The sequence below is a fragment of the Cygnus olor genome, chromosome 3, assembly GCF_009769625.2.
Source record: "Cygnus olor isolate bCygOlo1 chromosome 3, bCygOlo1.pri.v2, whole genome shotgun sequence".
Lineage (NCBI taxonomy): Eukaryota > Metazoa > Chordata > Aves > Anseriformes > Anatidae > Cygnus > Cygnus olor.
Genome location: NC_049171.1, coordinates 33,775,130 through 33,797,671, shown reverse-complemented (window position 1 = coordinate 33,797,671; position 22,542 = coordinate 33,775,130). Strand labels below are relative to the sequence as shown.

Genomic DNA, 22,542 nt, shown 5'->3' with positions numbered 1-22,542 from the left:
AAGAAGAAAAGAAACTGAGATTGGTTCTCAACCACTGACTAATTTACCACAAATTCAGGTTTGAGACAGTTAATGAATGGTAATGGATGCAGACCTCTCACTGGAAGCAAAGAAACTCTTCCGTACATTTGATGAGATGTTGTATCACTCAGAAAAAGTTCTGTTTGCAAGGACTAGTTACCAGCACTAAAACAGGTGACAAAATCCTGAAAAAATACCTGCAGTGCTGCAATGCATTGAGTCACAAACACTGGGAGACACTAGACAACTACCCTAGTCAAAGCATGCTCACAATCAAGGCTGTATGTGAGTTACATAATCACAATCTATCAAGACAAGGAATGAACTGATGGAAGAATTATTAAACCAGATTAGTTTGCACATACAGATGGCCTGGCAAAGGCATGTTGAAAAAATTCTGAAAACATGGTTGTCCAAAAATACATGGAATGACACATGCTTTTTGCTCTCTGCACACCACTGGCTCTCCATCTTCACCACTGATTCTCTGTGCTCCTGGTGTATTTGTTAATCCTTGAAAGCTATGAGGCAATAACTGGATTACAAAAAAAAATAGGCAGCTAACCACCCAGCAGCTGGGAGTTCTATTCTACTGAACATGCAGCATCTGAACGTGTCCATTTGTGTCAACACGAAGTGTGATAGTCCTCATTTTGCAAGCGAGGAAGAGAAGCATGGGGAAATTGCATAACACGAAGTCACACGAGGGAGCTTCTGAAAAACCTGCACCTTAGCACAGACCTCAGGTCCCATCCCACAGCCTTCATCTTAAGACATGCAAATCTGAAAGACTGCAGACTAAGAATGCAACTAATATACAAATCAACAACACAAGTGTATTAAAAATGTTGTTTTGCAACATTTTTGTGGTTTTACACAAAAGCAAGGTTTCACAGTCCTATTAACAGATGAAGTCCAGGAGCAATGTATTTTATTACACATTACATACACAGCAACAGAATGCTACATGAGACTGTAACTTACACAAAACAGGGTCTATACCACATTTGCTAACCAGATCAGAAATCCTTCGTATTTTTTGCCAATTAAACTATAGAAATCTAGAAGAAGCAAAAACCAACAATGCTATTTATTACCTCTTTTGTTACCAGTATGTTTAATTTTAAAAATAAAATGTTCTGTATCAGAGAAGCTATGATGCACCCGAAGTGGTATTTAAGTAAATAAAGATAAAAACAGGATTTACAAGTGACTTTAACATAAATAGCTGTGTATCAACGTAAGAAAGACGTTTGCAATAAAGTAACCAGCTTTAATGAAATCTTGAAATATTTTTTGACCTGAGAACTAAGCTGACTCCAGCTGTCTACTCTTGAGCAGCACTGAAGCACAAGAAGATATGGAAAAGAGTAGTCAAATATACAGTAGCCTAGTAAAATATTGCTATTCTTCTGTGTCATGGCAATATATGAAAGGAGACAAAACTTATCAAATGAGGAGCTCTGTTATTAGGATAGATGCCTAGAAGCCTTCATACTAGCTGCTAGTAAGAATAAACTAAAATTTAAAAGGTAATATGGAAGATTTAAGCTTTTGTTACCAGGAGGCAGGTCAAAAACAAAACAAAAACACAAGAACACCACCTTCTCACACCCTTGGTTTTTTTATGCTCTGCAATGTTCTTGCAGTACATTTTTATTAGCATTTCAGTTTGGATCAGGAAACTGCTTTTGAAACAAATGTCCTAATTGTCACCACTTAACCAAGTTTCAGTTGACAGTGTAAGACAGTCCCAAAACGTGTGAACAGGATCATTTCCAGATGCAACTAACCCTAAAGATGTACTCCAAGAGTACACCTGTCATGCTCAAACCACTACCAGATGAGTCCATGAGACCAACCTACTCCAAAGTACAATCCTGTGACTGACATGAGAGGAAGATGGGAAGGAAAATATAATAAAATCTAAGGCAACTAAAATTTAAATGACAGACCCTTCAAATTTCTGGTACTTAAAGCTTCAGAGGGAGAGGTGGTAAGGATTAAATTTGCAGTAGATAGGAGGAATGTCACATCTCTAGTCATTTTCATCATGTACGGATTGTCTGTCTTCCTATCGCTGTACAGAAGTCATAGCATCTCAAAATCCAAGCTTAGTGTTTGTGAACAGCTTTGTAAGAGATTTACTTGGGATTTTATAAAAAAAAAAGATCTATGGTGAGTTACATCAAAAAAACTTTAAAGTTGACCTCAAAATTCAGGAATTTTTCCTCCCACCGCACAACAGCATGGTATTTAGATAAGTTTCTTTGAAGAACTTTTAATTAGAAAAATGTTCTTTGAATTTGCATAAGATCAGTTTGTTTTGCCTATGAAAACATCAGTTACAACTCTGTCCTTTTTTAAAATGGATTTTTATTATTAAATATCTTTAAAATGCAGGAATTTAACTTTCCTAAATATTTTGGCTTAAGGACTGCTTGGATTCATTTCATGAAACGTAGATATGTGTTTGTGACAACTTGCCCTGATGTCAAGGAAAGCAAGCATCATTAACAATCCTTAACAATTATTAGAATGCAAACCGTCTGCTTCCTTACTCAAGAAAAACATCGGGACAAAGGGATATAAAGGAAAATAATAAAAAACCCTAATACAGGGCTTTAGACATTTTAAATTATATTTTTGTCCAATAGGTTTATTGTAACTAGAGGATGATGTTAACTATACCAAAGAGATCTAATTAGAAGAAGTAAAGACCAAAAACAAGCAAACTCAAAAGTTACTGACAACAACAGTTTAGAAGAATGAATGCTAAAGAAACAGAGAAAAAACCTGGAAACACTATTCAGAAAAGTTAATTTTTGCTTAGTCTTTATATTGCCAAATATTTCTTATACTATTGCAGTGTGTCACATTAAGATTTTGTTTTTATCGTTGTAAAGAGATGTTTATTCTCTTCATTTTGAATTTCAAGTCACACTACAACATAACTTTCTATTTTAGAACTACAAAGCTTAAGCTTTTAGCACGTATATCTGGTAATAAGGTATGGTTACTTACGCTTCATTAAGAGGAACAAAAATGAAATCTTTCTCAAAAATGTCAACATGACGTGTCCATGTTTTTACTCGCCCATGTCGTTTTTGTTGTATTCTGCAAGAAGAAAGCCAAATGTGATTTGTAGGGTGATTTATTTTCATTGAAAGACTGCCTTTCCATATATTTTCACATTAACAGTTTCTTAGGATTTTTAAGACATATTCTATATTTGATATAGGTGTGGATCTTTCCTAGAGTTCTGCTGGCATCATACTGTCAGTAAGGATTTTATCTCTGTAATACATCCGTTCTTGTAGTCCTCCTTGTATTCAGCTCTTGGTAATATGTACTTATCAACAGACTTACGAGAGGTTTGAAGTTTCATGAATATTTCTTCTTTCTCTTTGATTAAGGCGTTTATAGAAGAATGAACTGAACACATGTATTCTATCAGCATCTTCCTTTTTTAGTTTTTCAAGTACCAAATACCTGATTAGTTTAAAACAAAATGAAAAAGTCAGAGGTGTTAATTCAAAGTATTTATGAGTACAAAGTTCTGCCAACACTAGTACCACCCCCACCAAATTGTTTCAGCCTCTCATAAAACTGAAATAGCTATAACACTATCAGGGCTAACTAATCACAGGAACTCATTAATCCAATATCTGTGCCAGTATTTAAAGGTATTAAGCGATATGCTCAAGCAACAAGTTGTTTTGCTGCTGCTCTGTTTATTTTTATATTATGTCAAGTAAACAATTTTTCAATGAGTTTGTTACATAGACAGACAAATATTTTTAACTGAGATACTAAATCTCCAACACTCCCCAGACTTTTGCAGTAGTTTTCTTGTCACCTCTAAATTATTTCAATATACTGAAAATTACACACACACACCACCTTATGCATAGCATAAACAGAGCAGGCATATAACAATTTAATATGCTTCTAACATCTGTGGCATCAGTGACACCAAAAGACTAATTTATGTATTATGTTAATCAAAACAAACGAGGCTCTAAGGAACACAAATACTCTGGGGAAAAAAATAACTGAACTTAAAAAGGCATTTTTCCTTCTTTAGTTCAATTTCCTCTTCAGATACAAAGCGATTTTAAGGAACCTTTTTTCCAAGTGAGAACAATGTCACCATCAAAACCAGGACAGGACATGAACCAGAATTTCTTGCAAAAAACACAAAACAATCCTTAAAATCAGAATTACATGTAGCTGGATACCAAGTGTTATCAAATGACCTATGAAGTGTTAATGTCAGAATTTTTTCAAGTTTCAAGGTAAAAGAACACTAAAAACCGGTTTGAAATAAAAACTTACTTTAAATAAAAATCAATAATAACATCATTTAAAATTCTCCTTCATTTAGACAGTGGAGGTCTTCATTGGTCACAGAAATGCCACCTTTAGCTGGTGGAGGTGGATAAACTATCAACCTGGAACAAAAAATACATTTAATAATAAATATGAAATGCAAAATAATAATACTAATCAGAAAATTGTTACAGGGCAAAGAAAAGTATCTTACTTTTCTATGGGACCAATAAATACTGTATGTGGTTCTCCAATTTCTTCTTCATCATCAAAGTATAACTGTTTATTTCGCTGCTGCACTTTGGACTCAGAAGCAACCTTACAAGAATGAAGTCAATGTTAAATTGTATACTGTGCTCAAATTTATCAAAAAGACAGTAAAGCTTTGAAAATCCAGATGTAAGATTCATTGCTTTTGAGAAGGACTTCAATTTTCTTTTCCTTTCATAGTTCATTTATTACAGTAATGTCTGTACTCATTTCTTGCAGAACCACAAAACTCTCAAATTCTTTAAGAGGTAGTTTTGTTTAAAGAAAGCATTAATTAAATTTAACTATAGAACTGCAACTTAATTTCTCATTTGAAACATCAAATTTTACCAGTAGATGAGCTTGGAAACAATTATGTTGTCTAATTATACTACAAACTTCTCATCCCTTAATCATTTTAAATGACATTATTTGTGGACCAGTGTACAAACTTATAAACAATGTAAACATGCTAAAAAGTATCATGAATGCAGTTTTCCAGCACCTCATACCCTACAATGGACCAGTCTGAGAATCCTTATTATAAAGCCAGCAGAAATTCTCAGAATTTTTTTGTTTGTTTAGTGACTAGCACACTATCTTTAGTATATTTCTAATCCAAATAATATAATGACTTTGTTCTAAAATAGACAAAAATAATTACATTTTTATTTTGTTTTCCCTATGAGAAGGGCTTCCTTTAGAATTGTCTTCCAAGCACTTAGTAAATGCAACAAGCCTGCCATTGGCTTCTTCAAAGGAAATTCTCACAAAGAAGTCAGAAATATTATTTCTAATACCAATGTCGGTAATTATTTTTTCAAATATTGAATTTGCATGAGGATCAAGGCCAGTTTCAAAAATCAGAATTATATACTGTTCTTCTTGACCTAAAACAAAGCAGAGAAAAAATTATTCATTTAGTAACAAAATAATGTGTCACAGTTACAAACAAATTTCAAAGAACCATGGGCCAACACATGTATGCTTCATCTGACAATACACAATTATTCAGACAGACTGATGGAGTAACTACCAATCCCTTCTACCTACGTTTGCAAAAAGTGTACATTCAACTTTTGCCTTTAGGAATATGAAGTATTATACCTTGTACATAAAGCACATACTAAATGCAAAGCCAAAACATATTTTGAACTAAGAACTTCTCTGCTTACTGACATTAAGACTCTGTTAACAATACTTCTTTTTCTTATTACAGTTCTACGCTGCCATTCCAATACAGTTGCAGAAATTACATATCCAGCATAATTTCCTGTCCATACAGGGAAACTGCATGCACTAACTTCTCCTAGGTCAACACTGTAAGAAGTCTACAGGAGGTCTCTCAAAAATCAACAGATACATTCATCTATGGAAATGTATTAGGAAAGAAAATATTTTAAGAATGTAGATGGGCTTTTGTGGCCTCAATGATTATTATAAGAATGGTTGCAAAAAAAGACAGAGGATGAGCATGAAACATATGTAACAGAATAGAAATATAGTCATTTCACGTATTCATTATATTCATTTCAGATATTTTTAAATATTAAATATTTACCCATCTACTTAGCCCCCTATACAATTTTATTTTAGAAAATGTTCTGGCCTGTTGTTCTCCTGCTTCTGATAGATGTAACTGCAGAAGAGGAAGGGGGGAGAGAGAGAGAGAGAGAGAGAAAGAGAGAGAGAGAGAGAGAAAAGAGAGGGAGAGAGAGAGAAAGAGAGAGAGAGAGAGAGAGAGAGCGAGAGAGAGAGAGAAAGAGAAAGAGAGAAGAGAGAAGAAGCGAGAGAGAGAGATAAGAGAGAGAGAGAGAGGAGAGAGAAAGAGAGAGAGAGAGAGGAGAGAGAGAAAGAAAGAGAGAAGAGAGGAAAGAGAGAGAGAGAGAGAAAGAGAGAGAGAGAGAAAAGAGAGAGAGAGAGAAAGAGAGAGAGAGGAGAGAGAGAGAGAGGAGAGAGGAGAGAGAGAGAGAAAGAGAGAGAGAGAGAGAGGAAGAGAGAGAGAGAGAAAAAACCAAGACAACATATACGGAATTAAAGGAGAAACCGCGTATGAGACCCCATGATTCAGGGGGGTAGATTCATGGTCCTAACCTGATCCAGAAGTCTATGCTGTAACACACTATTGCTTTTGAAAATTTTACACATGAAGATTATTACAGTATGCAAGCCCAGAGGTCCTCAGCCTTTTAGTTAAATAGATCATAACAATCATACTTACAAGGGTACCCAGCACTGACATCTACGTCAGATCTTTCAGACATCAGATTCTCAGAAATAGTGACAGGTTGAAAAAAAAAAATCTACTTTAACTGAGGGTAGCACGCATTAAATCCACTGCTTAGAAAAATAAATTGAAAAGAAAACAAAACAGAACAAATAAAAGGTGTATTTTTGAGATGGTGTTTCAAGACTTAGATGGAAAAGTAAGCATGGTGCTTTTTCAATAGTGGATACAGAACTGTACGCTGCACGCTACTAGCACGAAGTTCTAATAAAATTACGCTTTCTTATTCTAGACACATAAGATTTGAGTACATAAAATGTAAAAAAGCCTGGGATGGCGATTTCACAAAAGAAACACTTATTTTTCTCTGATCAGATTTTTGGTTACCATAGCAACAGAAATCTCTTAAGGCTCTTTGATTCACTGCCAACCAGTTTTCCTTTTAAAAAGTATGAATCTTAACAAGGAAGTAATTTAAAATGTCCCTCTGATCAGAATCTGCAACCCCACCCACAGAAGAAGGGAGCTCATCAACTACAAGAGAGTAACCCTGCTTTCAGGCCCTATCATGTAAATGAACCAAAACCTCTCTACCCAGGTGAATATTATGGGAACAAAACACCATCCCACTCTCTCATGCTCTTTTGGTACAGTAGCTTAGCTTCAACAGCTTAGCCTGGCCTACACCTTGACCAGAAGTTGGGGAACATGAGTTGGATCAACCAGCTGTTGTACAAATACTACCTCTTCACATCATCTGAAAAATAAAAAAGGCAGTAAGCCCCTAAGAAGAATGACTTAGGCACCCAGATATAGGACTAACATTCAAGCTGCAGATTCCAGTCTCATGTAGCAGGCTAACTCAGAGCTGCAGACTTCTGTAAGAGAAGAGTTTCAGACACACACGCAACCCTTTCCTATTCTTAACTAAGCATGCTACCTGGTGTGAAAACAGTTCTTTAGCAGTCTACCTCCAAATTCACTGCATACAGAATTTAGATGTCTAACTGGGTTTTGGGAACTAGGCACCTACACAATGTTGCTTACACAGCTATGAATTCAGGCTTCAAGCAATTACATTGCTTGGAAAGCAAATAGTAACTGTGTTATCATAAAGCATTCATAAATATCAAGGACTATAAAGCAGTTGGGTGCAAAAACTAGCTCAGAGCCATAGTCTCAGCGGAAAAAAGGCTTGCAGTGGTAGAGGGAGAAAGGCTGAGAGATGTGGAAAGGGAAGTATTTCTTCCTGAGGTCCCTCAGGAAGCTTTTCCGTTGTTCACTTGCGAACACCTGTGTTTGCCTGCTGTCAAAATCCCTGCTACCAGGATTGTTTCTGGCATCCCCTTACATGCTCTCTAACTATTTTTGTAGCTGTAAGGAGTGTTAAAGTTCCTACTTTTATAAAGGTGGATGAGGCTATTCTAACTGTATTCTGTCGTGGAAACACACAATAGTGAGACTGCTGAAGGAGTTCTTCCTCCATTTGAACATACATGCATGTGTTAAGCTGAGTGCAAGTATAAATAACCACAAAACTTAACCTAAAGAAAAGGCTATTTAAGGGAAAAGGACTGTAAGCTAATTAAAAAATAGAGTGTATATTAACATGCTAGACCTTTGAGGAAAACGATGTTGAAATTAAATTAAAAATACATGAAGACAATCCACTTATTTTCCAAGCAGGTATTTGTCTGTATCAGAATATCACTACAATCATATGGGGAAAAAAATACACAAACCCACACAAGTTTCTACTCAAACTGAGGCCTGTAAGCAGAACAGAACAGAAAGCGGAGGTAAGTATACCAAAAGCAGTCATAAAAATATGAAGGCCCATATAAAAAAGTTATAGTAATACAAATACATGCCCATATACAAAAGAAAAATAGTTGATTAAAATTGATTTACTTACTGTCTCCTTTACATTCGTACCAGACATTATCTTTACTCATTTTCAGCTGGTCTCTTAGGCTACTACAGGTTGATGGTACTGTTTGTAGAAAAACTACTGGCAATTTTCTTACACTACACCATTCACATTTGGTAAGTTCTGAAGTTTTCAGGTTGATCTCTCGAGTATCACTGTCCGATTCTAGAAGAAAATCATGAAAAATATATCAAAACCTAGTCAAATATATAATTTCCTTCATAATTCCCCCTGGATTTTAACAAGAATTCAGAGCATGATCATTGACTTTCAAATGAAGTTTTAATTTCTTCTCACCCACTTTAATTTAGTCCTTATTCCACAGAAAAACGGTATCTCCAGTATCATTTAAATTTGCAAATATTGCTATGACACATTTTATGACAGGTTTGTAAAGTTGCTTCAAAGATTTATCTTTGTCCAATTTCCTTATGAAAAATAACTTTAAAATGAAAAGAAAAATACATGCAGAGAAATAATCTAATTGCCCATGGAAATAAAGTCCTGCTCTCAACTTATCACTAAAAAAAGAGAAATGCAGCTATGTAGTAAGTTTTTAACACATCTGATGCTGCAAATGCCAATATTGAGTATTTTGTGGGTTTTATTGAATTATAAAAATTGAAGGAAAAATACGGGAAGTCAGAATTCCTTCAACTTTTTTCTTCACCAAATTCAAAGCCAGTAATTTTTTCTAGATCAGAAAAATGGTTAATGGGAGTCACTTAAAGCTTTAGTTAGCGGCATCTTCTACCATTCTATCACATGGTTAATGGCAACCTCTACCCGAGTAACTATATCCCTGAGGGAACAATACCTAGACAGGATAGAAGGAAAAATGGAACCAACATAAATTCCTTCTAATAAACAACCAGTGCAACGAAGTCCCCCTCCTCTTCCTTTCCAAGTAAAAAGCGAAGAGACACAGCAGGGAACTCCTGAATAAACTAAGACCTTTCTTAATTTCTTGTATTTATGACCCAACAGATGGTGAGTAAAAATTAGTTAAATGGTTACAACCTAAAAGGCTTAATTTGCATGACCCTGAACAAGCTGCATAAAACCAGATTCCTCTTTTTTTTGTTAAAGACGTATAATTGCTTTCTACCTTACCATTATTAACAGTTACTAATTATTAGTGGCGGGCATCTGAACTCTTTCCCTATCCTTATTTTGGTGTTTGAGCAGCCAACGTGCAGCAGCAGCCCTTTACATCCTCCCTTCGTGCTGGCAAATGAATTCATTCTCCCATATTGGATAGAAAGGGAGCCTGCAGCTCAGCAGTTATCCACACTGAAGTATTCAGTGCAGACTGGAAGTGGTGGCCCCTACAGCTACTGCTGAGCAAAGCAGCTCCCCTTTCCTTCTAAACCTCCCCTATCCCACTAGCTGGAGAAGCAGCAGCCCAGCTCTGGGTCAGACTGCAGCAACCACATTTCATTCAAGATGACTGGGCACGATTTATTGCTCGTAACAGTACTTTTTCATCTCATCAGGCAAAGAGCAGCAGAAATATGTCCTACATGGATCTAACTAATCCATTTCCTTGCACCGACTCCTTTATCTCCCTGGAGACTAACATATGAGACAATCAAGCTAGCAGGTAAATGAAGGTTTATCACAGAATCCCCAAATAGTCAAGACTGGAAGGGACCTCTGGAGATCATCTGGTCCAACTCCCCTTGATCAAGCAGGGTCACCTGAAGCTGCTTACCCAGGACCATGTCCCTCCACTACCTCTCTGGGCAACCTGTGCCAGGGCTCAGTCACTCTCACAGAACAGAAGTGTTTCCTGAACCTCCTGTGTTTCAGGGTGTGCCCACTGCCTCTTGTCCTGGCACTGGGCACCCCTGAAGAGAGCCTGGCTCCATCCTCTCTGCATCCTCCCTTCAGGTATTTATTAGACATTGATAACATCCCCCTGAACCTTCTTTTTTCCAGGCTGAACAGTCCCAGCTTTCAGCCTTTTCTCATGGCAGAGATGTTACAGTAACTTTATCATCTTGGTGGCCCTACGTTGGACTCCCTTAAGTCTGTCCATGTCTCTTTTGTTCTGAGGAGCCCAGAACTAGACACAGCACTCCAGGTGGGACCTTACCAGTGCTGAACAGAGGAGAAGGATCACCTCTCTTGACCGGCTGGCAATATTTTGCCTAATGTGTCCCAGGATGCCATTAGCTTTCTTTGCTGCAAAGGCACATTGCTGTCTCATGGTCAACTAGGGGTCCACCAGGACACCCAGGTCCGTTTCTGCCACGCTGTTTTCCAGCTGGGTGGCCCCCAGCATGAACTGTGTGCCTGGGGTTGTTGCTCCCCATGTACCGGTCTTTACACTTCTCCTTGTTGAACTTGGTGAGGTTCCTATCAGCCCATTTTTCCAGCTTGCTGAGTCCCTCTGGATAAATGACTGTAAAGAGTTCTCTCTCTTTCTAACAAACAACAAAATAGCTTTCTAAGATTGGGCCTGTAATACCTCTTCCTCTGTAGTAATACTTCAGTTTTCTCTTTCCTCAACGCACACACTTTCCTTAATTAGGTTCATTTCACTTCCAACTTTCATAGGTAGCCCAAAGTAACAACAATTCTAACTTAAAACTGGATTCACCCATTTAACCAAGGCACACTTCTAACCATGTCCAGATAGAAGGCCCTTGCCAAAACATGACCTGCTCAGTCTTTGGAGAAATCTCTCTATCCTTGCAACTGCGTCTGCATTACAGTTGAGAATACTGAATTGCAACTCTTTTATGTAAAAGGAAGACTTACCTACTACTCAGATAAAAATTTAAATTACATCCATTCTTTTACCTTAATATAGGCATCTTATAACACATTTCACCATAAACAATTCAACCTGTGTACTGTATTTTCCTGTAACACCGATACATGATAGACAACAGTACTTATCACTAAAGGCAATGTGAAAAGTTATTTTACTATTTAGAAATAGAAAGCCGCTTCCTTGAAATGCCAATTGGGAATTGCAGAAAACTGACAAAGGATGTAGAGCATTTTGAGAATTTGACATGTGTTTATACACACAAAAATCAAACTCAGGGCAGGACACTACTGCTGTTCGTACAGCTGTTCAAAACATTTGCCTCTCCCTGAAAAAGCATGACCAACATAATCAACCTCAAGAAAAACAAAATATTTGGTGTAATTTTTATTTCAAGACCTTAACTTGTATCAGAACAAATCATGGTATGATTACGTTAACAGAAATGGAGCAAGGAATACACCCACCCTCCTACAGATGAAAAACTCAAAAAAAAAAAAAAGATGGAAAACCGCTAAATGTTCCAATTAACCCAGCATTTAAGGAGTCTCCATTTTTGTTCTATTGAAGGATCAAGTCACACTGAAATAAATTCACATGCAGATGCCTGATAGACACGTTCTACCAATTTTAGTAGGTTTAAGTGGCTAATGCAGTTAATGCATGAAAAAAACAGTAGTAACTATACATCTATATCTTAGATGCAACAATCACCTAACTGAGAAAAGTCTACGCTTATTTTTACAGGTTGTGAAAGGCAGCTTTTAGCATATGATAGTAATTACAAAAACTAATGGCTACCTTTTACAAATATCAAAAGGCAAACTGAGCTAGGACCACATTTTTAAAAAAGAAAACAGAGAAATAATTGTAAGCTCGCCATTTCCTACACAATGGCACTATTTTTTTCAGTAGCATGAAATATACAAGCTATACGCTAGAGAAAAAAGTTTAAAGGGAGATATACACAAGAAAGGTGTAAGACCCCTGTGTACTTTTTACTCCCTATTTATGCATTTGAAATAGAAGAACTCAAAGTAATAAAAGGTAACATGCTTCACAGGCGGTTTTTCTTGCCTGTGGTTTTTATTAACCGTTTTAATGAAGATCTCTGCCAATCACCACAGCTCTTCAACTAAGTTGAGGGGAAAGAACTAATAAGCCCATTTGCATGCTCACCACAAATTGCTAATTCCCATCTGTGGATTTTCTTTCTGTCAGTAGGTAGAAGAGACAATGCAAAATTGTTTTGCCTTTATTCACCAGGCAGCTCAGCTCAGATTTATACTCTAGATTATTATTTTTTTTCTGATGATTACCAGCACAGAATATAATTTACTAAACACAAAAAAACCAGAATTGACATTTCATTATGATTTACCTGTTAATTCCTTTAGGTAAAGTCACTTCATTCAAAAAATATGTATTCAGCATTAACATAAAATGAAACAAGTACTCACCTTCTTGACTTTCTAGGCGTATTTTGATATAATCCAGACAAAACTGTGGAAGACAATACAAAAATAAGATTTCAATTCTTCTCCGTAACTAAACTGACTCAATGCCTTTTAACAACTTAATACTCGAGTAATTAAAATTTTAAAATAAAAAAAATAAAATGTAATTCAAAAATTAGCACAACTCAAGGAAGCAAGTATATTTTTGCTCTTCCATGTCTCTTCAGTCATACTGACTGTTGACACTTCAGATGTCTCTGAAGTACTCTGTTTCCAAAAAGGTTTAAAAATGCCACAAAATAGTGGGAGAATAAAATCTTCAAAAGAGAATTTTGAAGAACAAAAAATATTGTTCAACAGAAGCAAATTTATACACATACAGAAAAAGACACGATTCTTCCCCCATCTATAAAATTTTTTTTTTTTTTTTTGGTACGTATTGCATTCAATTTTCTTGCAACACTAATCCATAATTCACCCCATCACCTCCACCCCAAAATAAACAAATGAAAAGGAAAGCGTTTTGCAAACGTGATGTTTCTATTTAACACCAGAACTAAATAGTATGCAACAGTATAGTTCTCACGTCTTTGTGAATCACAGCCTCTGAAATTAGGGACAGACTTGCCATTTCACAGATAAAGGCAAAATACTACATTGTTCACATATGAAAATAACAATCAAAAACAGAAAGGTGTTTTTTTTTTTTTTCAAATAACAAGATTACTTACAATCACAGGTTCCACTACCATTCTTCGTAGGGTTCCTATTCGTATACTTCGACAGTTCAGAATGACACTTTCACACGGACTTTGGTAAGTTAGAGGTACAGTCTCAGTTACAATTTCTTGAGAAATAAGTTTACGACGTTTTATTGGAGTGTTAGACACAATGTTGCCAAACTGAAAAGTAATTTTCAAGGTTTCAGAATTTTTCACTATGATTTATTGCTAAAACAGGCCGTTAAAAAGCACAGATTAATTTTTTGGCTACTTTTTTTGTTAATCAACAGGACTACGTATTGTAATATCCACCTCAACCATATACAAAAGGTTGAAAACTCCTAAAAGGCTTTTGGCCTGATGTTAATATTGTGAGATTTAGGAAAAAAAGTTAGTTTACACTTGTAGACATTTTGTTAACGTTTCAAAGTCACCAAAAAACAATTTGGTTACTTGTATTGAAACAGTGTACAGCCCAGCAAAATAAGCATTTTTTTTTTTAAATGTACTTCTTTTATTTATATAAAAACGTTAATGCTGTACAAGCATCCCAAATTAGCACAGACTTTTGGTGACTAAAAATACTGATTTATTACTGAAGTACAGTGCAATAAAACATTAGGAGTAGACTCTTCAAGAAATATAAATAAATAAGCACAATCAAAAAATCCATAAAGGAACTCTACAGCACTGTTAAGATGTTTTTAGGACAGAATCCAGTATCAGAAGACTAACACTGAGGAAAAGGCCATGTGGAGTTTGGCTCTAGCTCAAGAAAATCTCTGGATGCTGACTGAAGCTTTAATCTCAATTAAGCCTCCTGTCTACCAACAGAACAATCTTAGGAAAAACTATTTAAAAGAAAGCAAGCTGGCTGAGAGCCACGAGAAGAATATGTATTTATCTATTGCATTGCTTAAATTGCTCTACGTTTTTGAAGGATTTTCTGTTCCAGTTTTGTTCTTGGGTATTTATTTTCTCATTTCATAAAACTGTCCATTAATAAACATTCTTGTCAGTTACAAAATACAATTCAACTCCCACACAACAGGATTTTTAAGGGACTCAGTATTTCTATTATGATTAAATCTGGAGAGTTATTTCAGCATCCCTAGTCACTAGCCTATCTTGGCCATAATTCATAATATTCTTTTGGATACTTCACTTAAATACAGGGGAGAAAACAAGAGGGAAGAGGATCTAGATCTCTGCAATTAAAATATTTCCTAGGACTCTTACTGAATATAGCTGTCCCTTTGTCTACTGGACTACCTAAACATTATTAAAAACTCAAAACTCAAATCACAGACGAGCAGTAACGCAGAAAATCTTGAAGTGGCACTATATTCGAGTAACCTGAGAATGAAGAATGAATTAATATTTACAGAGAAAAAACAAACTACCCTAAAGCTTTCTTTTTTTTTTTCTTTTTTTTTTTTTTTTTTTAAATTCAGGCTGACAAACACAGTGATACAATTCTTGGTAGTTTTCTTGAATTAAGGCAAAGTTTACGTTAAGCTTCACACAAAACACTTGTATACCCATTTTCAAAATAAAGTTCTTTTCTACTTTTTTCTCAAGTATGCAGTATATTTCCAATATAACACTTGGTTGTTTAAGGGGAGTGAAGAGGAACATGTGCATATAAAAGGAGACACCCATGCTTTCACGATGCAATACTTTCCGTTAATCCAGCAAATAATGTCAGAATAAGGGAAATTCAAAACTATTTATTGCCCAAGCTTTTAGCACCACAGCTTTATAGTACACTGAGAGGCTCACAGTTATACTGATGACAATCTGTCCACCATATTATACACACACCATTTCATTAATTACGGTAGTAGAATGTTGGCTTTTTAATCTCAACCTAGCATGAAGGTTTTGACATCCTTTAGTGTTCTACCTCAGAAAAAAAAATTTGAGACTGTGGAAATCTAATCAAATACTCTTGTTGGACCAAATCCTCAAGAGTGGAACTGGTCAAGTGACCCAAGAATCATTTTAATCAGTAGTAGTAATTCAACAATTGTCACAGGGCATTTGTTCTTCCTGTTGGCTCACTATTGAGGTAGTTAAGTTTTTAACATACCGTGAAAGCTGTCCCCTTTGACAGCACTTAAGGAGTCTGCTCATGGTGCATTTTTTTGTCTTTGTTTATCCAATTCTTGCAGTAGTGCTCAACTAAAAAACAAAAGCCCCACCATGAAATCCTTCAAGTAAGTGCTATTAACTGGGACAGTTGTCAAAGTATTTTAATTGTAAAGGGCCACTATTGCTCCCAACGTTTCTTTTTCACCTTTAACTTCCTATGTCCGAAGTCTCACCAAGAAACAGCTAGTACTGATGTTTTTCTGCAAACTAAGATGGCCCTTCAGTTTCACAGAGGTACCCAATACAGACTCAAAGAGCACGCATTCAACACAGAAACATCTATGTTAAAAGCATAATTCAAATATTATGAATTCTTGACAAATTTAACAAATTTTCTTATGTTTCCAGTATTATATAAGCAGAGATACTATTTGAGCTGATAAATAAGCAATCAAATAGAGCCTATTTACAACAATGCAAGACAAACCTTTACATTTCCCATTTATGATTTGATTTTTGTTTTCTTTAAACAAAGTATGAAATAGTACCTGATCTTTCATTCTTGCTTTTCTTGGTAGTGTGACTGCAATTTCTGTTTCTGTTGTAATACTACCTATTCTCTGTTCTATTCCACAACTGTTTTCCTTTAATGCTGCTTCCACCTTTCCTGTAGAAGGAGCTGGGGAGGAGCGGGCTGAATCTGCAGGACGAGGTGAAATGCTTTCCATTCCTAGTGCTGCCACTATCCTCCTCCTCATCATCATCACTAGACAAAACAACTAAACAGAAAATATTAAATTCTCAACCACTACATTTTTCTTAACAGAAATTTCTTTGCAAGCAATAGCTTAGAAGTAATTTATGTAGTTGTCCTGCAGTATCAAAAACAGTCCACATTTATCATTATATTATACTTTTATTAATATTTATTTGGAATCTGTTCACAGGTGCTCTCCCCTCACTTTTTATTTCCCATAACTAGCTGTACGAGAAACGTGTATCATCAGTTTCCCTCTAGACACAGAAATGAAGTCATCCATGCCCTATTTCACAAAAAACTGACAGTGAACAATACAGCTTAAGTCTAACTTAAGCCCCTCTTTGCTGAAGAGCTCATTTTTAAAAGGTTATGTAACACTGGTAATGTAAAGAAAAACTGACCAGAGAAGTTATAACTTAAGTTGTTCAAATCAGTAAAATACAACATGGTCTAATAAACTAAGCACAGAACTAGAACCATAATTTCCAAATTCCAGTTCCTGTCTGCTTATCAATTAATGTGAGTTCACGCAGATAAAGTAACGAATATTAACATTTTATACAGAACAAAGTTTCAGTAAATGAGAAAACCTGGACAGTGTTCAGATCTATAGCTCAGAAGAAAAGAGAAGCAATGAGTAAAAAGAAAAAAACAGAAAAACTATGTTAAAGACTGTTTTCTTCATGGGAATGGATGACAACTCTGCTAAGAATGCTTTTTAGAAAAAGTGTAAAATTTAAGTCTTTAAAAAAAAACAAAATTTTTGTTTTCCCCAGTGTTCACCTTTCTCAAAGAATACCTCAGTATATGACAAAAGACATTAAAAAAGTATGTTATGTCCCCACCCCAAAAACATACCCACAAAAAAATTCCAGGCAAAAGTAAATAACGTAAGCTTGTGTGGAACGTTTCTTCATTACAGGATGTTCTGCATTTTCATTTTATGGCTATATTCATGAAATGATACTTACTTGGATCATTTAGTTCAGATGGTCTTGTACTCCTCTGTCTTAAGCTTCCTGTAATTTTAGTATTTTTTGTCCCAGTTATAAGACCAACTTTTCCATTCTGTCGTAACATAGAATGTCCTACAACTTCATTACCCAGTAGAATATCCGCTGGACCTTTCCCGACAGCAGAACTATAAAACTTCTTTGTGTTGAACCCTGTACCTGAAGATTTTTGCCCTGTTGAATTCTGGTGTATTGAAGAACGTGATAAAGGTCCCATAGATTCACCTAATGTTCCAGTTTGTCTGGAGACTTTTTGCAAATCCTTAAGAGAAACATTTTCACAATGTCGGCATTTGGTCTGGTTTTCATTGCCCGCCCACAATTTGGGCAATCAGTAGAATAATCAATTGGTTCCAAAAGCTAGAAAAGAAGAAGGAAGGAAAAAACAAACCCTGATCAGTAACTAAGATCAACAAAGATATCATTTCCAAAGTTTGCATTTCATTTCTGTTCAGAATGAAAATTGACAACAGTATATTAGCAGTTACAGTAAACACTCAAAGCAAATATTAAAATTCAGTTATTTTTTTCATTTAGAAATTTGGCAATGTGGCAATTTTTAACAAGTTAATGTTCAGCAGTTCAGACTTATCTTTTTTCTTTCTGTATTAAAAGGTTGCACCCTGCTTATATGTATCAGCATCATAGTTCATATGTAACATCATCAGCAAGAAGGTCTAGTTACATCATTTCTGTAAAAATAGTTACATTGGACAAAAATAAAGTAACCTGAGGATCAACAGAGCAATGCTAAGAACTAGAAGCAGTCTCCTCAATCATTAAGTTCATTTGTCCTCCCAAGACATCTCCTAATGGCCTGGCAAACCATGTAGAAAATCACTCCTCTAAAAAACTTGAAGAAAATGAAATACATTGATCTACAGTCCAGTATCACAGAAGAGAAAACAGGACTTGAGGAAAAGGTGTTTCCCAGACTTTCTAGAGGAAACAGGCTACAAAAAAGGAGGCTGTATCATTATTACTGCAAAGAGATGGGTTTTGTTTCTCTCACATCTACTAGAGCCTACTTAATTAAAAGTAATAAAGAGTATTACCTATTAAGAGCGCAGAACTTGGACTTCCATGTCTAAGTGTATTTGATAGTAACATGTAAGCTACTGAGTATCTACTGAACTGAATATGGGACAACCCTAGAACTGAAATTTAATGTACATTATTGTCTCCTGCAGCACTGAGGTCAAATGACACTTTCAGAAGTTCACTCTACTGTGAACTATGGAAGACGCTAACCTTCTAAAAGCCACAACAAATTTCTGAACCTGTTTTCAAAACGTATCTACCACAATTTGCATACCCCATCCCCAGCCGTGAACAATAAAGAGGATTTCCTGAAGTGTAGGGTCCTCTTTTTTAAAAGCAAGACTAAAAAAAAAAGTTATAGAAAGAGAACGTACTATTTTCCACAACATTTCTGCAATTTAACAAAGCTATATATACCATAGCAAAACAGATGAAAAAAAGTATAAAAAGCCTATCAGACATTTAAATATGAGTAGTAGGATAACATAGCAAGTGACAGGAGTATCAGTGCTGTGTCTCAATGCTGAGTTACAGAATGTACCTTTTACAGAGATACAGTTGATCACATGGAAGAATTTCAATCAGACATGAAAATATTCAATAGCCTATCATACCTCAAAGACCTTAAGTACAGAATAACTGCAGCCCTCCGCCTCAAGCACAAACCAAAAATTGAATATAATTCCCTTCCATGGTTTGAGAGCAGGCATTCTGATGGTAGGGGTAGCCGTGTTTAATTCCGAAGGACATACTCTTTTTAAGCTGGACGTTGAATAACTACTTAAGCAGGTGAGTTCTACCTAATGTATCTTGTATCAGCTTCATGACTTGAATAATATATCATATGCAAAATACAAATATTCTATGACTCTGCCCTATCTCTGTAAGTTTTAGCATCCAAAACTTTTGTTTTTCACTAAGTACATACGAAATGCAATCCTCCCTCCTATAAAACTTCTGTAAATTTTTAACAATTAAGAAATACAACCTGTTACAGTATAGGAAGATGAATACCATTTGCACTTTGCCTGACAAGCAGCTGGTCGTCTGTAATTCCTCTGGCATAAAACCACAATTAACACATTTGAATTGTTCTAAGGTTCCATAAACACCTATATGGATCATCTACATATTGTCGCAGTGCATGCTTCACTAAAAAGCATATGGTTCACAACAGATGCATAAAACACTGTTAAAGGATTAAATTGATTTAAGGTAAAAGATTAAACTCTTAACCTGTTTAAAAAGAAACAAAGATTTCTGCTAATAAAATCAGTTGCAGCATGATTTCTTTTGGTTTTTCATATTCATCTATGAATTTGTAATTTATAGCAATATAATTATCCCCTTAATATGTCCATAACCATACTTTCTCCCCTCTAATCAGCTATTAAGCTGCTGAAAAGTTATGTTTCTACTCAAAACACAAAGCTCAGATTAACACAATAGGTCCTATATCCAGAAAGCGTATCCACAAACTGTGCAATCCTACCGAATCATAACTTTCCTAGGGGACAGGAGTAAAAGTTCATCCAGCCCTGTGCTGTACTTTTAACAGTGGCTTGTTGAGAGCACAGGGAACAAAGTAAGGACATATCCCCCTAACTTTAAGTAATCAGCAATTTAGGCACTTATCAGAGGTTGAACTTAAATGTAACTGTTTGACAAAATTTGTGAGGCTGTATCATTGTTGATCTCTTTTTGCAATCTCCTAATACACTCTGATTAGTAACATATGTTTTTTTCTCATTTTTAAGCTTACTGTTTGAACATTTTACTGCGAGCACTCAAGGGAGAAAGTACCAGATGTAATTATTAAATTTTGTTTACAAGTGAAACCTGTCCTGTGGTTTTGGAAATGAAATCAAGATCTTGAAACAATGTAATCAAGTCTAACGCTTTTTCCATCAGGGAGATAGAGAACAGCTTCTTGCAGCACTGTGGTCAGCTACACATGGTCTGGCTCAAGGACACCAACCTTATTTATATAAGTACTGAAAATTATGCATTTTTGTATTAAATAAATTCCATCAAAGTGTGAAATATTATTCCCCTACTTCATAGATAGCAAACCAAAGGTGTCACTTCCTGGTTTATCCCAATAAGCATGGATCAGATTCCCCAATCAATTTAAATACAGGCTCTTTTGCTTTCCAGCGCACCATCTGTTTGTTCAATTCACAAAATACGTATTTCACAGTTGGCATCAGTATTAACACTTAAATATCTGCACTGCCATAACTTTTTTCAGTTTAAATGTTTACATTCTTCTCCCAGCTAGAAGGATTTTTAGAACAGTTAAACTTAAAAAAAAAAAAAAAAAAACACAGCCCACCTTTAACTGGGTTAAGCCTTTTTTTGTAGAAGAAGATAGGGACAAGTCAGACTGATATGAATTGCAGTGACGTTTCTGTTGCACCTTTCTTTTAATTTCAGATTCCGATTCTGATTCCGACTCTTCTGTGTTTTCCATTATACTGTCTAGGAGGAAAAAAAAACGCAAACGTTAACAAGAAATGTCTGCTCAGATGCAATTATGGTCAACTTACTTCTTTACAAACACTAATCTGAACTTTTTTTTTTTAAACATGCAACAAACTATACCGTTTCATTCACATAAAGAAGTGTCTTATGACTTGTTGTATAAATAAAAAAAAAATCCCTAAAATAATACTCAAGATTTTGTTTGATTACTACTATTTTTGCGTCTCTTGGTTACAACTTCTAGTTTCACATCTTCAGAGGAGACTTTGGCCTTGCAGAGTCTCAAGGCCAAAGTCTCTCTTTGGCCTTATGGGAGACTTTATGACAACTAGAATGAAGCCTTTGCTACTGAACGGAGGTGAGGATCTGCCAGATGCTGCTGCTGGTAATTTTCACAAAAAGATTGCTGGTGAATGAATTCAGAACAATTGAAAATATTTTGCATAATTTAGGATTTATTCCATCAGCACAAGACTCAGCAGTACACTGAACTATACCACCATATCTTGTTTTATATTGGGGCATTAATTTAAATACTAGAAGAGCACAGGAACAAAGAAACACATCCTCTATTTAAACTAACAGTGTACAGAGTGAGATCTCCTTATAAAAGGGGCTTTTCAGTATGTTGTACAACAGTGCCTTATATTTCAATTTAATGCAAAAATGCCAGTTAGACTCACTATTTAATTATAGTCTCCATCCTGGAACTTTTTTTTAAAGGCTACAATTTTAACATATATGAACATAAATATTTTTCAATACATACAGATAGTCTTGCTGGTTCACAGACTACCTGTATCAGTACTGAAAAATCTGAAATGAACATCATTAGTTCCGGACCCAACAATTTTATTACTCTAAATTTTCCCAGTTCCACTTGTATTTAAAATAACTGACGCCTAATTTAAAGTTTATTATAGCATTAGTGAACAGGTTGCAAAAATCTGTCAAAAAAAAGTCTTCCTTGCACAAACCTGTATAAAACTACAATAATATTATATAAGGATAGATATACTAAAGGTTACTCAAACGTTGGCAACATACTTGCCTATAGCAGCGATAGGAAAACAAACAAAAACAAAAAAAATACCTCTGCTTAGAATAAATGAGAATTCTAAAATTCTTAGATAACTTACCCACTCCTTGAGGTCGTGGTAACCTAATGTGATCTGCTTCTACTTTCTGAAGCTGAGGGGGATATTCTTTTCTGGAAAATAAATTAGATATAGTTGTTCTTTCAACTGAGACCATTGTATTTTTGTCACAATTACACATGGAAAAAAAATCTGAACTGCATCTTAAAGTTATGAATAAATAACATCTCTAACATGCTACGTACACTTAAAAAAAATATCACCAGAATGCTAGCAACTGCTACAGTAAAGGTCTTAGAAGTGTTTCTGATCTAAAACCTTTTTCACAGTAATCAA

General features: G+C 35.4%; 1 protein-coding gene across 1 annotated transcript in view; it reads right to left on the bottom strand.

The window, feature by feature from the left end:
* Positions 1-22,542, bottom strand: part of SENP6 (SUMO specific peptidase 6) — a 96,083-nt gene that overhangs the window by 13,077 nt on the left and 60,464 nt on the right. The window contains 15 exon segments of the mRNA XM_040550929.1: positions 3,046-3,138; positions 3,391-3,513; positions 4,360-4,390; positions 4,393-4,475; positions 4,568-4,671; positions 5,115-5,130; positions 5,267-5,492; positions 8,745-8,924; positions 12,999-13,041; positions 13,727-13,897; positions 16,360-16,539; positions 16,541-16,590; positions 17,543-17,846; positions 20,961-21,106; positions 22,249-22,319. Of these exon segments, the coding sequence (XP_040406863.1) occupies positions 3,046-3,138; positions 3,391-3,513; positions 4,360-4,390; positions 4,393-4,475; positions 4,568-4,671; positions 5,115-5,130; positions 5,267-5,492; positions 8,745-8,924; positions 12,999-13,041; positions 13,727-13,897; positions 16,360-16,539; positions 16,541-16,590; positions 17,543-17,846; positions 20,961-21,106; positions 22,249-22,319 (1,821 nt within the window).